The sequence below is a fragment of the Vigna unguiculata genome, chromosome 3 (genome assembly GCF_037176805.1).
Source record: "Vigna unguiculata cultivar grain cowpea cultivar isolate G323 ecotype 2 chromosome 3, ASM3717680v1, whole genome shotgun sequence".
Taxonomy (NCBI): domain Eukaryota; kingdom Viridiplantae; phylum Streptophyta; class Magnoliopsida; order Fabales; family Fabaceae; genus Vigna; species Vigna unguiculata.
Window position 1 is genome coordinate 9,341,508 of NC_140794.1, and position 17,293 is coordinate 9,358,800.

General features: G+C 30.3%; 3 protein-coding genes across 3 annotated transcripts; 2 read left to right on the top strand and 1 right to left on the bottom strand.

The window, feature by feature from the left end:
• Positions 1-335: 335 nt before the first annotated feature.
• LEC2 (AP2/B3-like transcriptional factor family protein) lies at positions 336-2,944 on the top strand. Its single transcript, XM_028064994.2, has 6 exons — positions 336-888; positions 1,193-1,267; positions 1,601-1,701; positions 1,780-1,826; positions 1,919-1,992; positions 2,261-2,944. Exons 1-6 carry the CDS (start codon positions 397-399, stop codon positions 2,675-2,677), a joined length of 1,206 nt encoding a protein of 401 aa, XP_027920795.1. The 5' UTR covers positions 336-396; the 3' UTR covers positions 2,678-2,944.
• Positions 2,945-13,217: 10,273 nt separating this feature from the next.
• On the top strand, positions 13,218-14,747 carry EMB3113 (Ribosomal protein S5 family protein). Its single transcript, XM_028060069.2, has 2 exons — positions 13,218-13,934; positions 14,311-14,747. The coding sequence occupies exons 1-2, from the start codon at positions 13,279-13,281 to the stop codon at positions 14,558-14,560; spliced, it is 906 nt and encodes a 301-aa protein (XP_027915870.1). The 5' UTR covers positions 13,218-13,278; the 3' UTR covers positions 14,561-14,747.
• A 758-nt stretch (positions 14,748-15,505) lies between these two features.
• On the bottom strand, positions 15,506-17,049 carry LOC114177083 (uncharacterized). The gene is made up of 3 exons (XM_028062317.2): positions 16,859-17,049; positions 16,601-16,758; positions 15,506-15,993 (listed from the first exon to the last, which is right to left on the bottom strand). Exons 1-3 carry the CDS (start codon positions 16,943-16,945, stop codon positions 15,897-15,899), a joined length of 342 nt encoding a protein of 113 aa, XP_027918118.1. The 5' UTR covers positions 16,946-17,049; the 3' UTR covers positions 15,506-15,896.
• Positions 17,050-17,293: the final 244 nt, after the last annotated feature.

Below are 17,293 nucleotides of genomic sequence, written 5' to 3' on the forward strand. Positions count from 1 at the left end.
TTGAACTGCGATTGATGCTCTAGAAGAAGAACAATTTTCCAATCTTGTTTTCTTCTGCTGCATCTCTCTCTCAGCACATCCACTTTTTGAGTTTGAACAAATGTTTATATGTGGTTTTTCTTCCTACATTTCGCTTCATTTACAACAAGGATTTGCATTCCAATGCCACAACGTTTCCTCCACCTGTCACCTTTTTCACCCCATTGGGCAAATTTCTCTCTTTCCTCTCTTGTTACCGTGTGTTTCGTTTTTTTCTTCATTCACTGCCATCGTCTCATGCTTTTTCCACACTCCTTTCTGCTTCCTTCACAGGTATAAAAGCCCTACGCACCCTCACTCCCATTTCACTCAACACACAAACAAAGAACCCTCAAATTCAGCCTCTTTGTTTCAAGAATGGACAACTTTCATGTGCCGTTTTCAGCAACCACCACCAACCCACTAATCCCTAATGTCTCTACTTCGAACGTAAGAATCCCTGCTCAACAAAACATGGCAGAACTAACAAATTTTAACGTCCCTGTTCAAAAAACTGGAGAAGGTGGCTTTCCTGATCCTTATTTCGCTCCATATAATCAAAACATGCAGTTCCAACAAATGAATCAATATCCTTTGCATACCCTTCCGACAGGACAACCTAGTGCAATTCGTGGACCACCAAATTCTGAAGTTCAAGTTCAAGCCTCTGTGGGACCATTGACTAGCAAAGTTGCCAGGGACAAAAGGAAACAAGTAAGACAGAAAAGTAAGAGTGTTGCTCCTACGGCTCCTTCGATTCCAACCAAAGGGACAGCAAAGGAAAAACCTGTTTCTGGACGAGGATCAGATGGAAAACTCACTGCCAAGAAAGATAAAACTATCACTATTTTTTGCACCCCAGATGGGAAGGTAACTGGTCCTTCTTCATTGATTTCAAGGTTTTCTGAAATTACCATTCGATACATATTAAACCTAGCTTTTTTAAGAGTTTGCCTTTCAAAGAAAATTAAGAGATGATGAATCATCTTAATTGTTTTTATTTTGGAAACAATTATCAAAGTTTTATAAGTTTAAAGCAGAAAAATAATTATTAAACATGCAGTTATTTAAAACAAACATGTGAGTTCGAGATCAAACATTCCTAATATGGGGTTTTCTCTTTTTGGTGTTTCATCTATATATATATTTTTTAATTATGCCTATCTGAATGCAGATGTTAGAGGAAGTTTTCACAAAGCAGTTGAAGAATAGTGACGTTAGTGCCCTAGGTCGCATTGTGCTCCCAAAGGTAAGGTTTTCTATTTTCTCAATTATCATTTTGGTTTTCTTTATGTTTATTCTAAGAAAGATGAATCATTGACGAAATAAGAAACCTGATCTATGCTCCAAGTTGCCTCAACATTCTTGAAATGGAAATTTTCTATTTTAAATATATATAATTTTAATGTTGTCTCTAAAAACATCTTTTTAATTAATTCTCTAACCTTCTATCAATTGTTTTATATTTTCTTCATAAAGAATCAGGAAAACTTGTGGGAAAATATAATATTATTCTTCATTTACATGATGCAATGCCTTCAACTTTTGCCTTCTGATTATGAAATATACATATGTTAAATAGAGGGAGGTTGAGGCCAAGCTTCCACCATTGACAGACAAGGAAGGGAAGGATATCATGGTCAAGGATGTTTATTCTGGGAAGATGTGGACCTTGAAATACAAGTAAATTTCTTTTGCAATTTATTATTGGATATCTCTTTCATTTTCAAAGTTATTAAATATATGTTGCTGATTAAACAGATATTGGTCTAATAACAGAAGTAGAATGTATGTTCTTGAAAGTGCAGGTAAAATTTCATTTTTTTTTTCTTTCTAACTTCTGCAACAGTCTTGATTTTGGCATCATAGAAAATAATTACTTGCCAATCCAATGTAACAGGGGAGTTAGTGAACCATTATGAGCTACAACTGGGAGATTTTATAACCATTTTCACGGACGAAAGGAAAAATCTGGTTAGTTTTGCATCCTTTGCACATTATTTAGTGAACAATTATTGTTTACCATATATTAGGGGGATGAGAGTTCACACAATATGCTCATGAAATTTTGAACTAAAACTACATGTTATTTTAAGGTAGAACAAAAGAAAAACCAATTAATATTCTAAACTTGTTTCTACACAAATAAAGTAAAAATAGGGCATGGGTGAGAAGTAATTTGCAGATTTGTACAATGTTTATTTATCTGTCTCATATGAACCATTTTTTTGAGAGGAAGCAGTATGTGTGGGCTAGAAAAAACAAAAATGTGGAAGCACCGGTGTGCTTGTCAAACATGGAAAGCTCGAAAACATCCGAGACAGACAACCTTAACGACATGAAATCTACATATGAAGATGCATATATGGAATTTCTCACAAAGCTGAACCGTAAGAAAGAAGCTGATGCTAAAAGGCTTTTGAATTCACTCAATGCTGGTGGAAGTTCTTCAAGTGGAGCAAAATCAGATGTGAATATAGCACACCATGATCAATTGTCGAACACTGCTGGGAAAGGGGCACCAAGCCAAACAACTGCAGAAGCCACAGCACCAGCACCAACAACACCCCTTGATGGCAATAACATGCCGATAAGTGATGAAGATGTCTATGGGGGCCTTGACAACATCTTTGAAATTGAGAATAGTTCATGGTTTTGAATCAAACTTTTGATAACTTGAAAGATTACAAGATATGGCCTTATCCAAACTATGATCGCTATATTTAAGAGATATGGTAGATGTGTTTAGTTGTATGCAAACCTTGTGTTCTTGCATTTCGTTTCTTATTATGTTTAATGGTGTCAGTGGGATAATAGAGACAAATGTTAGATATATATGTTACGACATTCAACCTTGTATTGTTGTGTGTCATTATGTGGTATATTTATTTCTATGTATGAGATGGTGGAGAGAAAATGTGTGAGGAGAGACAAACTAAAATTTCAACTGTGATGTTCCTTGCATATTCAAACTGTGATGTTCCTTGTTATATTCAAACTGTGATGTTCCTTGTTGCTTGTTGTGTTCAATGGTACGTGAAAGAAAAGTTGTAAGAAATACATTGAATTTTTTAAGAGGGTAAATCTTTTATTTATATGATTTCTTTTCAATCAAATAAAAAATATATTGTTATCAAATATGTGTTTTTGTTTTGGTTTTAAATATAGAGAGATGGAACTTTCAAATAAAATTAATTTAGGCATATATAACTTTTATTGGTTCAACCATTAAATTACACTTATTTAAAATAAATGTTAGAATATTCGAAGGAACTTGCTATGATAATAGTGTCTTCTTAGCATTCACTTCCAGAGTTGTTAAGACTATTAAAAAAGGAAGTTTGGTAGGGTTTGTGTGGAGAGATCAACCTGAGTCAAGTGGTGAGAGTGAGTTTGGTTTCGTAACGATTGGTTCAACATGAGCACAATTGATAGTAATTAAGGGAAACTACGCAAGTAAATCTTACATACATAATTAAGTGGCTAACATATTTAAGAAGGATGTAGATAGAAATCCTGAAAAATCGTATTCAGATGTTTGATGGTATAAAGGGGTGAAATTTTGGTGGTTAAAAGAAACAAGGCTTAAATACTTTTTTGGTCCTCATTTTCGTAGTGTTTGTTGCGGATGATCTTCATTTTGACAGAATGTTTAAAATGTTCATCATTTTTACTGAATGTTTAAAATGGTCATCATTTTCGCAATTCGTGTTTTATTTGGTCCTTTTATGTAACGTTATTTAAATCATTAACGGAGCATTGTACAGGTGTGGTACAATGCTCCGTTAATGATTTAAACAACATTACAGAAAAGGACCAAATAAAACACGAATTGCGAAAATGATGACCATTTTAAACATTCGGTATAAATGAGGATCATTTTAAACATTCTGTCAAAATGATGATCATTCTAAATATTCTGTCAAAATGAGGATCGTCCACAACAAACACTGTCAAAATGAGGACAAAAAAATATTTAAGCCAAAAAACAATTGCAAACATTTTTGTTGATGATTGCACGAAGAGGAAAAAAAACAGTAGGTGGAACAATAATTGACATTGAATGATTCCGAGAGTTAATTCTCTGATCATTTATGGACACCTTAAATAAATCGAAAAACTCATTTTTTTTCCTCGGGCTCCGCTAAAATAATTAAATACGAGAGAAAATAAGGACAGGACTAATTAAGACTAATTAAGGATGTCAATAAAATGCCTAAATTGTAACTATTTTTAGAGGTAAAAAGTAATTAATTATTATATTATAATCAATTTAGATAATAAATTAAAAATCATTGGTATTTGAAATAATATCTGTTATGAATAAAAAATTGTAATCGAGTTGTGAATTGGTAATTAAAGTGGTTTTTAATATTAATTACCAAAGTTTTTGTTATAAAAAAAGTTACAAAATAATTAGTGTTTAAATTGGTCTTTAATAGTTATTTAGACACTAATTTTTTGGTAGAAAAAAAAAATTTTGTAGTTAATGTTAGAATTAATTTAGTGGCCGATTCACAACCCAAATATATATTTTTATTTATAATAGAGATTATTTTAAATATCAATAATTTATAATTTATAAATGATATCACTACAAGAAAATTCTCAATTAGAAACCAAGTTTAGAACAAAAAAATAGTTAGTCACTATAGTGACCAATTTAGATACCAATATATAAAATTAAAAATTATTGGTTACATAAATAATCACTATTATAAATAAAAAATTATAATTGGTCACTAATTAATTAAAGACCAATTTAGAAACTAAGTCATTTTATAGCTAAAACTAGGTAACTAATTTTTAGTGACCAATTTTCTTTGGTAGTCAAAACCATGGTAGCTAATTTTAAAGACCAATTTAGTGATGAATTAAAATTTTTTATTCATAATAGTGACTATTTTAGTAACCAATAATTTTTAGTTTTGTAAATTAGTATCTAAATTGGTTACTATAGTTACTAATCATTATTGGTCACTAAAATTTGTAACTAATTAGAAATTTTCTTGCAGTATATCTAAATTGGTCATTATAATTACTAATTATTTTTAGCCTTTAAAATTGATTACTATTTAGATATTTTTTTAGTGATTTATTCCATCATGGTAATTAAAACTATAATGAAGATAAAAGATTTACTATAAAGTAAAATAAGTCTTTTGGATGACCAAAAAGTTCTAATCTTTAATTAATATATTCGAGATTTGTAAGGTCTCTTTTATAAACACAAGGTGAAATGATGTTAATCATATCAATATGGAAAAATATACCTACTTTTTGTGCAAACATGATAAATGACACTACTAATTCTTTTTTGAAAATTTTTTCGTAAGAAATATTTACAAATTTTGTTGTGAAAAAAAAAATTTGCAAGAAATTGCTACTAATTTTCTTGCAAAGTGTTTTGTATAAAACACTTTTCGCAACAAATTTTGTAGGAAATACTTACAAATTTTATAATTTTGTATGAAATGATTACCCACGAAGGAATTACAAGCCAATTAAAATTCTTAGAAAAAATGGTAGAAAACACTCTTTTCTTGCTATTTTTTTAACAAATTTGCAAGAAAAATCCCATGTAATTGAGAATTTCTAGTAGTGTGAGTATATATTTTTAGGAATTTAAGTGAGTCTAAGTCTCACATTGAGTAGAATTGATAAAGTTTACTACCATATAAGAAGGAACACTTATAAACTCATTGTTTTAAAGTTTTAGGTGAGAGGTGATGTCAATGTCTTATGTGGAGAGATGTTAAAATGAGTTTCAACATGTGGACCAACTCAGCTCACCATAAAATCAAGCTGGGTTGAGTTGGACAAAATTTAACTTTTTAAAATGTGAATCAAATTGGACCTGACTCACTTAACCTACAAAACATCCTTAAGTGAGTTAACTTACGAACCTGAGCTGGGTTACAAAATTTTTGACTTACCAAAGAGTAAATATGACCAAGCTCACTCATTTGTAACGCAACATGTGGTAAGTCGATATCCCTACTTATATAGTTTGGGCTCATATCTTATTAGTGTTGTATTTTATTAATGAATTCTCCCATAGAAAAACCCATCATATATTTATTAATTTTTATTTATTTAAGAATAGTTATAAGTTTTTGGTTTAGTTAGGAATATTTGTGTTAGTACCATATATTCTCATTCTCACCGATACTGAAAGGACATTAAATAAAAAAATTACAGTTAAGTAAATAATTTCTAATTTAGTTTACGTAAACCATATAAATTAAGTCTTTAATGATATTCTTTTATTGGAGACAAATGTGATGATAATTTCTTAATTTATCATATCACATTCACAACTTGTTTACATTTATATAATGGATATTTTCATTTTTGTGAATTAGGAAACAATATAATCAGTTAATTGAAGATTACTTTAATTTATCAAAAATATCATTAATCTATTCATATTATTTTAGAGAATTAGAAGCTTTGAGCAATATTGAAGAAAGTTATACTTGAAAACACTCACTTAGAAAGAGAATCACTCACTCATGAAAAGAAGAAGAAAATGAGAGTATAGAGAAAAGTGAAAGTAGAGGATGAAGGGGGAGAGAAGAATAATGAAGAGGAAACGGTAGAAGAGAAAAAGTGAGAATGAAGGGGAAAATTTTCAGTAGAAAATCAATCCTTGTCCTCATGCACCATCATGGAAGGAAAAGGAAAATTGATTCGGTAGATTCTTAGATATCCATAAGAATAGTGGCGGATCTTGACCAACATTGTTGGGAGAGCCAAAATAATACATCCAAAATTTATACATTTAATTATTGGCATTAATACCGTAAAAATGAATATATATAACTTAGTATAACAATAAACTACATCATTAGCGGGGAATCAAACCACACTTAAAACCCAAAAGAAAAATCGATGATAATCAAACCACACTTAAAATCCAATTATAAAAAACACATAGTACAATCCATTTTCTTCTATGTTCATTAAATATAAAATTAATATACAATAGACTCATTAAATAAATTATTAAATTAATATTTCACCATCAAGTGAAACAAAAGATAATTACCTTCTTCTTTATTTCTTCAAGAATAGAAGAGAACAACTAAGATATGAGAGCAAAAATAATAGATCTTTTTCTCTTGAGAAACAAAAGAAAATAGACATATAATGGAACCACAATTAAAATCTTATTATAAAAAACACATGGTACAATACTTTTTTTCTATGTTCATAAAATAAATAAAAAAATATAAAAAAGGTTCATTAAATAAAATATTAAACTAATATTTCATCATCAAGTGAGACGAAAAAATTACCTTCTTCTTTACTTCCTCGAGAATGGAAGATAATAAAGGAGAAATAAGAACAAAAATAAAATATTTTTTTCTTTTCAGATACAAAAGAAAACGAAAACAAGTAAGAATGAAAGATGAAAACAAGTTGTGAGAAACTCAAACTATAATGAAAAAAATAATAAAAATATCTTGATAAATCTTTTTATTCTTTATTATGTATGGTTTTATATTTTATTATTTATTACCATTAATTATTATTTTTATAAAAGAAAAGAATATTTGATTTAATATTTATAATAAAAAAATTAAAATACATAATATCTATTATAAAAAAAAATACCTATCATAAAAAAAAATTCTAAATTTTTGGGGGGGCCATGGCCCTCCCCTGCCACCATTATCCTCCGCCACTGCATAAGAAGCTACAGATAAATATTCCTTTCTTAGAAGCCCTCAACAAATTTCAATTATGTTTGCTTCATGAAATTGATATATGTGTATTGTTAGTGTATGCCTTGATATAAAAGTTGTTAAGAAGGAGGTATATAAACTCTAATAATCATTCACACTCAATTATACTATAATGAGTTATTTGGTGAGAGTCGCAAAAGATCATAATCTTTGGAAAGGAGATTAACTTTATGTGTGGTTGGGTGATAACCCCTTAAGACTATGAACTCTAGGGAGTCTATGAACCATCACAAGTGCACACCTATGAACTCTATATCAAGGGCATGTATCCGGATAATTAAGTTAGTGTCAAATGTTTGTGTGTTTGTATTCTCGTGTGTTAACCATGTTTAGTATTTAATATGCTTTAATTGTGTAGCATAACTCTTTTGTACAATAGTTTTCCCTTTTGTGTGCTTGTGCTATCTCTTTCTTTTGCGATGATCGCCTATTTGGCGAGAGCAGACGAAATTACAAACTTAGAGACATATATGGAAGATGAGGAGTTATCAATAGGTCTCAGGGAGCATTAGTATTGGTTAGTCAGTCTTTCGTATAGATTTGTAGGTTAGTTTAATTATATAAATAATATGCATATCTTTTGTAATATTGTATTATATGCTCGATTATCTTTTTCGAACACCATGATCAAACATTTTATTTTAGTATTAATAAATTATTAAAATAGGATGTTATAAAAATAGTTAAATAACAAATATTTAAAAAAACAAGTACATCATTCACCAATATTTATGTATCACATATTAAATGAATATTGTAATTAATAAAATAGACAAAATAAATTATTTAAATAGCAACAGTGATAAACGATTCTTGAACACATAATAATATTTTTATTTTTTATCACTCTTAAAATCTTATTTAATGAAGTATTAAAAATAATAATTTTGTACGATGTGTAAGAAAAATTAAAATATTAAAGACACGTATGAATGAATGAGAAAATAAAACTATAAAATCACACAAACTTAAAAAATATTTTAAGAACTAAATAAAAAATAAATATTAAGAGCTATAATTTATTTATTTAAAAAAAAGTTAACTAGTATTTTGGTCGGTCGATGTGACCTTTTAGTTAAACTAGTAAATGTTAGTCGAAGATGTCACATATAGAGTTATTTTCTATTTATGGAATTTTATTGACTTTTTCTATTTCTTTTTCTCATTCTACCTCTTACTACACTTTACTACAAAGTCAAATACTAACTTAAAGTGTCTTAGACTTAAGAAAAGAAAAATTATGAATTTAGAATTTATTATATAGTTACTAAATCCACCCCAAGGTTATCTTATGCGATGTGAGACTTTTCAAGATGTGTTATTTTCATCAGTCGAACATTCTACATCCTAATTAAAATAAGCACATATTCATTATCTATACTAGCAATCATACTCCATCATAAAAAGTATCACTTGGAATCAAATCGTTTCAAAGATTTCCCCTTTGATTCAAATTATGCCAAGAATTTTCACTTGAAATCAAACTATCCCAAGAATTTTCACTTGGAATTAAACTATCCAAAGAATTTCTACTCGGAATCAAGCCATCCCAAGAATATTAACTTGGAATTAAATCATTCAAAGAATTTTCACTTGGAATCAACCAATCTCAAGAATTTCCACTAGAAATCATACCATCTTAAGAAGTTCCACTTGGAATCAAGCCCTCCAAAGAATTTCCACTTCGAATTAAGTCATCCCAAGAATTTTCATGCACCTACATCAATGGTAACCAATGTCCGTGTATAATCACCTAACATCTTGCATAAATATTAGTCAATGCTCACGCATAAATACCATAAACCCTTCGTCGGAACCATGCCGCAACCCACGATGCAAAACCACTGCGAAAAGCCACAAATCGAACGTCCGCACTTTGTAGACACCGTGCCATTTGACTCCCTCGTTGGAGACTCAACACCCATCAATATAATACCTGATGACGTAGCACCACCATGACACCATGACATCCTGCTGCCAACAAAGCACCAAGAATGATCCTTCCATCAAATTTCTCAATTTCTCATGGGACTTTAACAACCAAGGATGATTCTCCAACAATAAGGAATTAATCTTTTCTGACGTGGAAGATCAAACTAAGTTGCAACCAGAGAGCATACTAAGTAAAAATCCTACTATCGAACCATAACTCTTGATACGGGAAAAACACATCATCAATTAAAAATATTACCGTCTTTACCCCAAGAATCACCCTATTAATAAAGAAATAAGATTAACATAAAGAACACAAGAATTCACAACTCTCTACTAAGAAAATAAGAAAGGACAATGATATTTCAATCCATTTTTTTACTCACTTTTAACCCACTACTTCAATCACCATTAGATCATCACATCACATCACTTGAAAGATTCAAAATAGATGATCTAATGGTGATTGAAGGAGTGGATTAAAAGAAGGAGTGGATTAAAAGTAGGTCAAAAAATGTGGGTTAAACTATCTTTATCCAATAAGAAAAGTCAAAGTGTTTTAGATGGAGCAAGGAAGATCATGAACTTAAAGTTCATTATATATTCACTAAAATAACTCTTAGGTTATCTTAGGTGATGTGAAACTTTTCATGACGTGATAAGCCCAACAAATCTTAAGATAACATATTGTAAATATCAATTTCAAAAAAGATGACTGAATTTTTTATTTTCTAAAAAATGAAAACTTAATTAAATGAAAAAGAAATATAAAAATATAATTGTACGATAAATTAAATATAAAACTAAATTATTAATCAAACTTAAAAGAAATCTTAATTCCAGTACCTTTCAAAAATACCATAAATTATTAAAAAGAAGTGTATCTAACAAACATTAAGAAGAATAGGGTCACACAAATCTTTAATCAAGTAAAAACATTAGAAGTTAGCTCAAATGTGCAGAATACATGTGTCAAACATTTTTTTTTTTTTACTTTGAATGGTATGATTTTTTTTATTATTTTAGGCTTACAAAGGTTCAAATGTGATTTTATTATTGGTAAAACGAACAATTTTTTATTTTTCTAAAATTAAAAATTACTATCTCTATATAATATTGTTTATCGAACAAAACGTCAAATAATTATTCTAAATGACACTGTTAGTGTCTATAATATGGTTTAACATGAAAACGAATAAAACAAATTAAGAATCCAAAATAAATGCTATTTATATATCTTAATATTAATTTCAAAATTTGAAAGAATAAAAAATTAGTTATATATTTACATAGTGTTTAACTTAGATTTACTTTTAGTCTCCATAGTTTCGTTGACATATAATTTTGGTCCTTTACAATTTTCTTGCTCTTCTAAACTTTCGAAACTAACAAATTTTCCTAATATATCGATCCAATATTAATATATATTTTTTAACTGACCACGTTAACTTTTATTATTGAACACTACAGGTGTTGTCGCGTTTGCGTATCCACATTTTTTAATTTTTATAAGATCAATAATATTTATTTTTAAAATTTATAATCTATAACTATATATAAAGGGGATTCCCTCTTTTGTGTCCACATTTCATAATTCCAACTTTACCCTTTATAATTTAATTATTTATTAAATTTTTAAAAATTAACGGTTACTTTTACAAGTTTTTATAAAATTATTTACTTATCTCCTTTTTCTTTTTTTCTCTTACTATTCATCAACAGTTATTTTTCTCTTATTTTCTCCGTACATTTTATTTTATTTTTTATAAATATACTTTTATTTTGTTTATTAAATTAATAACATTACAATATCATCAATTATTAATATAATTCAAAAAATGCGTACACACAGGCGCGATAGCGCCTGTGTTTACACTAGTAATATATAAAAAGATTCTCTCTTTTGTGTCCACATTTCAAAATACCGATTTTACCCTTTAAATATAATAATTTATTAAATTTTTAAAAATTGACCGTTACTTTTACAAACTTTTTATAAAATCAGATGTTTCTGTTTCTTCTCTTCTTCTTTATTTATCAATAGTTATTCTTTTATCTATTATGATATATTTCACTTTATTTTTAATAAATATAATTTTAATATATATATATATATATATATATATATATATATATATATATATATATATATATTAACTTAATAACATTATAATATTATCACCTACTAATATAATATCACGCATATTTAAAAAATGTATACACACATGCGGATAGCGCCTGTGTTACGCTAGTAATATATAAAGAGATTCCCTCTTTTGTATTCACATCTCAAAATTCTAATTTTACCCTTTAAAATATAATTATTTAATAAATTTTTGAAAATTGACCGTTAATTTTACAAAATTTTTATAAAATGGTCTATTTCTGCTTCTTCTCTTCTTCCATATTTATCAACCGTTATTCTCTCGTCTTTTCTGATATATTTCATTTTATTTTTAATAAATATAATTTTATTTTATATATTAACTTAATAATATTACAATATTATCACCTACTAACATAATATCATGTATATGTAAAAAATGCGTATACACAAGTACGAGCGCATATGTTTACGCTAGTATATATAATAAATTTTAAAATAGTTGTTAAATAAAATAACTGTTAAAAAAATTTTTAGAATAACGGTCAAAATAAAAAAGATTTAAAAAAACGGTTAAAAAAATAATTATAAAATAAATAATTTTTAAAATAAAAATTAAGAATAAAATTGAAAAATGAAAAGTGAACACAAAAAAGATGAATTCCCTCTATATATTTTTATAGATTACTATTACTATTTTACGTAAATAAGTAACTAATATTGTAATCATTTACACACATGTCATTATCTTTTTATCGAAAAAAATATTCACGACGCAAAAAAGAAAAATTAAAATAAGAATTAGTATGTATTTAAATATTAAGACAAAAAGTACATGTTCACGAAATTATTGAAATTAGAACTAAATTTAATTCTTTTAATTTCAATTTAAATAAAATGGTTAAATATGTTTTTTATTCATTAATTTTTAGTGAATTTTAAAATTAGTCTATCTCAAATTTTTATTATCATTTACTCTTTCGTTTGTCAAGGTATGTAGATTTATTTCTTTTAATCAACTTCTCTTATGTTTATTTGATGTTTTGTACACATTTCAAGATTGTATCTGAGTTATTTATAGTGTCTGACACATTTTTTTAATGTTAAGTCAAATATTATAATAAAACACGATTGAAATGCCAAATAAACTTTAAAAAGTTTGATTAAAAAAACTAAATCAACGAATTTCAAAAAAATAAAAGATTAAATTAGTCCAAAATTTTAAAATTGACTAATTCTAAAATTTAGAATTAAGAGATAAAAACATATTTAACCCTAAAATATATTATCACTTTTATAAAATTAGTTCGCTCATCTAAAAAATTAAGACAAGAAAGAAAAAAAAAACTTTGGAAGAAAAAGAATAAGGAAATTCATATTTTTATCTTTTGAAATTTATTCATCTTAATTTCTTCACAAACGTATTTTGTTGCTGAGTGTTGTTGAGGATCAGGATAAGCTTTCCCTGTTTCCATGGCCGCACCTTCGCTTTCCTCCGCTCTCAATTCCCTCTCTCTCTCCGCCTCTTCCCGTTTCTCTCTCCTCCCTTCGCCACCGCACACCGTCTCCCTCCTCTTCGCCAAACCCCAGCACCACCCCTCCCTCCTCTGCGCCAAATCCAAACCCTCCGACGACATCGACACTTCCTTCTTCGACAACGTTAACCCATTGGAAGACATTGACTTCAACCCCCCGGAGCCTCCGGAGGGATTTGTCGCCCCTCCCTCCTTCGACGATGGCCCCCTCGAGACGGAGGAGGAGATCGCCGCAGCCTACGAGGAGCTCTACGGCCCCGCCTTCAGCGGCGTCTCTGTGCTCGGGAACGACGTCTTTGAAACGGACGCCCTGGTGAAGCAGGACACGGGGTTCGGGTCCGGGTCGAAGAAGGAGAAGGTCCGCGACGGGTTCGAAGAGAGAGTTGTCCAGGTGAGGAGGGTGACGAAGGTTGTTAAGGGAGGGAAGCAGTTGCGCTTCAGAGCTGTCGTCATTGTCGGAGACAAGAAGGGCCAAGTCGGCGTCGGAGTTGGCAAGGCCAAGGAAGTCGTCGCCGCCGTTCAGAAGTCCGCCTCCAATGCCAGGAGGAACATCGTAAAGGTGCCAATGACTAAGTACTCCACTTTTCCCCACAGGTACTTTCTCGACCTTACCTCACCTTACAATCTATTTCTAAACTCTTTGTTTCTTCTGGTCACCCATTTATGCTGTTATGATAATCTGCAAGTGTCTTTGAATCCAAGATTGAATCCATGAGGTTCTCTTATAATTAAATATGAAAAAAATGAAATTGACTTGGTACATGTGCGAGTTAAAAGTAAAAGTTTGGAGAAATCCTTTTTATCGTTTTGACGGTGGTTTAGAAGCATAGTATTATGATCACATTTTTGCAAGCATAGTATTATGACTACTCTATCAGATGATAGAGTTGGAGTTTAACTTAGAGTAGAAGTATGTTATTGTCTCTGTTCTGATAGCTGATACTTATTTTTGTGTTGTTTGTTTTTCCAGATCTGATGGAGATTATGGAGCAGCGAAGGTGATGCTTAGACCTGCTTCTCCGGGTACTGGAGTTATTGCAGGTGGGGCTGTGAGAATTGTTCTTGAAATGGCAGGAGTGGAGAATGCTTTGGGAAAGCAACTAGGGAGTAATAATGCACTCAACAATGCCAGAGCAACCGTTATTGCTGTGCAGAAAATGAAGCAGTTTCGTGAGGTTGCTGAGGAGCGGGGTATTCCAATGGAAGAATTGTGGAAGTAATGGATTTCAATCTTTGTGAAGCCGATGTAACTTCTAGATTTCAATCTTGGTGATATAGAGCTGCTCATAATTCTTGTCAAGGAAGTGAAACAGTGTTCAATTTTTTTAATGTTTTCTGAAAATGAATAGTTTCTTCAAAGAGCTACTCGTTCTGATTGATTAATATATTCTTTACCTGCCTGTTTAATTTATGCTTGACTTCACCCTGGTTGAGGACTTCAATTGTCCTTCTCAAGGTTCAAAGCTTGAAATGCTTACATGCTTATGTTCTTGATACAACTGATGCAATTAAATAGATGTGCTATTCCAGGTAAAGAAAAATCAATTACATCTGGGGGAAAAAACGTCTACATATATGACTGATGATAAACACAGTGCATCTCATTTGCACAATTACTTTTGATGTTTCAGATTGTATCAATTCCTAAGATATTATTAAGTACGTTTTGTCTACACGTGTTGTATATATGTGTGTATATTAAGATTTTTCAAGCAAACTGTAGTTCTTTGCTTCTGAATTGACGTAGATCGTCAACATTACAGAAACCAACAGCTAACAATAATACATTTGCTCATACATAGAAGATAATATTCTAATGTATTTGTTCCGATAGTTATTTCTCATATTATAAGGTGTAGTTAGTGACTTAGCTTTTGAAGGTACAGTGGATGTAGCGAATATACACTGCATGAAGGTATTGCCTTCGAATGGAAACGAATTCAGTCATGCATATATTTCGTACAGGATATTCTAAAACCTTATAATTGGTTACGAAAACTAAAATCAAGATGTGATATTATAAGGACTTAGAATATATTTGGAAAGACCAAGACATGCGTGAAATATTATAAAAGACTAAAAATATATTTGGAAGACAAAGACATATCCTTGTAGTTGATTAAGGTGATTATACTATGAATTCAGTGCGTGGAGGAACATAAACAAGCAGAAATAATAAAATCATCATAAAATCTATACAACTTGCAACGTACATGACTACAAGGTATCCAGCAGCAACATCCACAATCGGAAAAAAAAGAATGTAACAAATTTAGCAATCAGACAACATAAACAGTGTCCTCATTAGACAACAACAGCATATCAAAAGAAACTCACTTCTAGTGGAGGTTTCCCCAGCCAATGCATCTGTTTCATCGTATCATTAAACAAGAGTAGCTGACAGAACATAAACCTTTCAGCTAGTTCGTTTCTCTTAAGAAATCTGGAACATTTGGTTGCCGATCAATTCATCGTGAAAGATTTCAACCGAAGTTTCCCTACACAATTCAAGAAAATGTCCTCGGAAATTCAACTGAGCAATATTTTAAGAAATAGTCATTTGCTCTTTAGGTTCTCTGAATGATCCTTATGCTCTAATCCCATCTCACGCATTTGATAATTAACAGAAACTAAACCAGTTTCGGCAAGAAACCTGCACAGAAAATGTATTAAGTACTGCATATAAAAAATTCATCAGAGAAAGTTGTAAACAACTGACTCGTAAGAAGATGTCAAAAGAAAACCGATGCTTTTCACGGCTTTACTTAAACATATGCTATCATGATACAACATGCATTTTCCTTTTATTTTCACTTTTGCAATCTTCCCCAAGAATGGAGCACAACCACCTACAGAATCACAGTACACTAACTAATCATACACACACATTCCTTCCTTTCGATGCTATATCACTCTGAAAAAACTTAATTTGATCCATGAATCACAACATCATCGATTCATCACAATATTTTGCCCAGCCATATGGAGTGCCAGCGCCAGACACACTTATATAAAAGAAAACACGCACATACAGAAGTGAAAAGCTTAACTCATACATGAAGCACAAAACTTGACCTTACCTGCGACAATAACAACACTTCCAAGTTATGTCATTCCGGAAATAACATCAGGGCCTAGCTAATAAATGTTTAATTTAGAGTTCATTGGGATGCACACTAAGTAGGAATCATCATTGTGAACAAAATCTCAATTTCAATCTGAAAGCAATACAATTTTCAAATAGGGAAGAATGGAAGTACCAGCTGAGAAGGAAAAATAGGGTGACGCAAATTATAACTAAGAATGCAACATGGAACATCAACCATGAATCACTGGAAGAGAATGCCAGGGCCAGCATAACAGCAAGAGAGACACCCAACATTAAAAAAGTCGACTTTAAAGTAATCCATGTAGGACCCTGAATTAAAAAAGCAGCAGCAGCAACAAAAATCACACAAATTTAGCGAAAAGATAGTATAAAATTAAAAATAGAAGTGATCGCAGAGTAAAATACGAACGTTAACACCAGGAGCCAGTGCTCCTAGCAGAACTGCTTGGGCTGATGATACATCTCCAGCATCTGTTTCTGCGTGCTGATGCTCCATCTTCGAACGCAAATTGTAACAAGTTGCTTAGGGCTTTTTTTGCCGTTGAATCAAATCCCAATTTCCCGTTAATCTCTCATTCTACCAGATTTAGCCTTTTAGGTTTAAAAAGAAAAGGAAAAATATTTTGACGTGTAAAATTGATTGGGCTTTCAACAATGACCCAAACTTTTGGGCTTCTCACTTTGTCATTTTGAGTTTTGTACTTCACATGAGGGAAATTCTTTATAAGATATCGGTATTTAATATGATTTTTTATTATTATTTATTTTCTATTTCTTCTAAAAATATAAAAATTAATTTTTATTAATACTATTTTAAATTTATAAAAATTCTCAAATAATCATC

What these genes read in the sequence shown, in the direction of transcription:
- LEC2 (XM_028064994.2), top strand. Translation starts at nt 397, where the DNA reads ATGGACAACTTTCATGTGCCGTTTTCAGCAACCACCACCAACCCACTA. An exon ending in GTCGCATTGTGCTCCCAAAG is followed by an intron (nt 1,268 to 1,600) that starts GTAAGGTTTTCT and finishes TATGTTAAATAG; the next exon opens with AGGGAGGTTGAGGCCAAGCT. An exon ending in ATGTGGACCTTGAAATACAA is followed by an intron (nt 1,702 to 1,779) that starts GTAAATTTCTTT and finishes CTGATTAAACAG; the next exon opens with ATATTGGTCTAATAACAGAA.
- EMB3113 (XM_028060069.2), top strand. Translation starts at nt 13,279, where the DNA reads ATGGCCGCACCTTCGCTTTCCTCCGCTCTCAATTCCCTCTCTCTCTCC. An exon ending in TACTCCACTTTTCCCCACAG is followed by an intron (nt 13,935 to 14,310) that starts GTACTTTCTCGA and finishes TTGTTTTTCCAG; the next exon opens with ATCTGATGGAGATTATGGAG.
- LOC114177083 (XM_028062317.2), bottom strand. Translation starts at nt 16,945, where the DNA reads ATGGAGCATCAGCACGCAGAAACAGATGCTGGAGATGTATCATCAGCC. An exon ending in CACTGGCTCCTGGTGTTAAC is followed by an intron (nt 16,759 to 16,858) that starts GTTCGTATTTTA and finishes TTTTTAATTCAG; the next exon opens with GGTCCTACATGGATTACTTT. An exon ending in CTATTTTTCCTTCTCAGCTG is followed by an intron (nt 15,994 to 16,600) that starts GTACTTCCATTC and finishes TTTTCTGTGCAG; the next exon opens with GTTTCTTGCCGAAACTGGTT.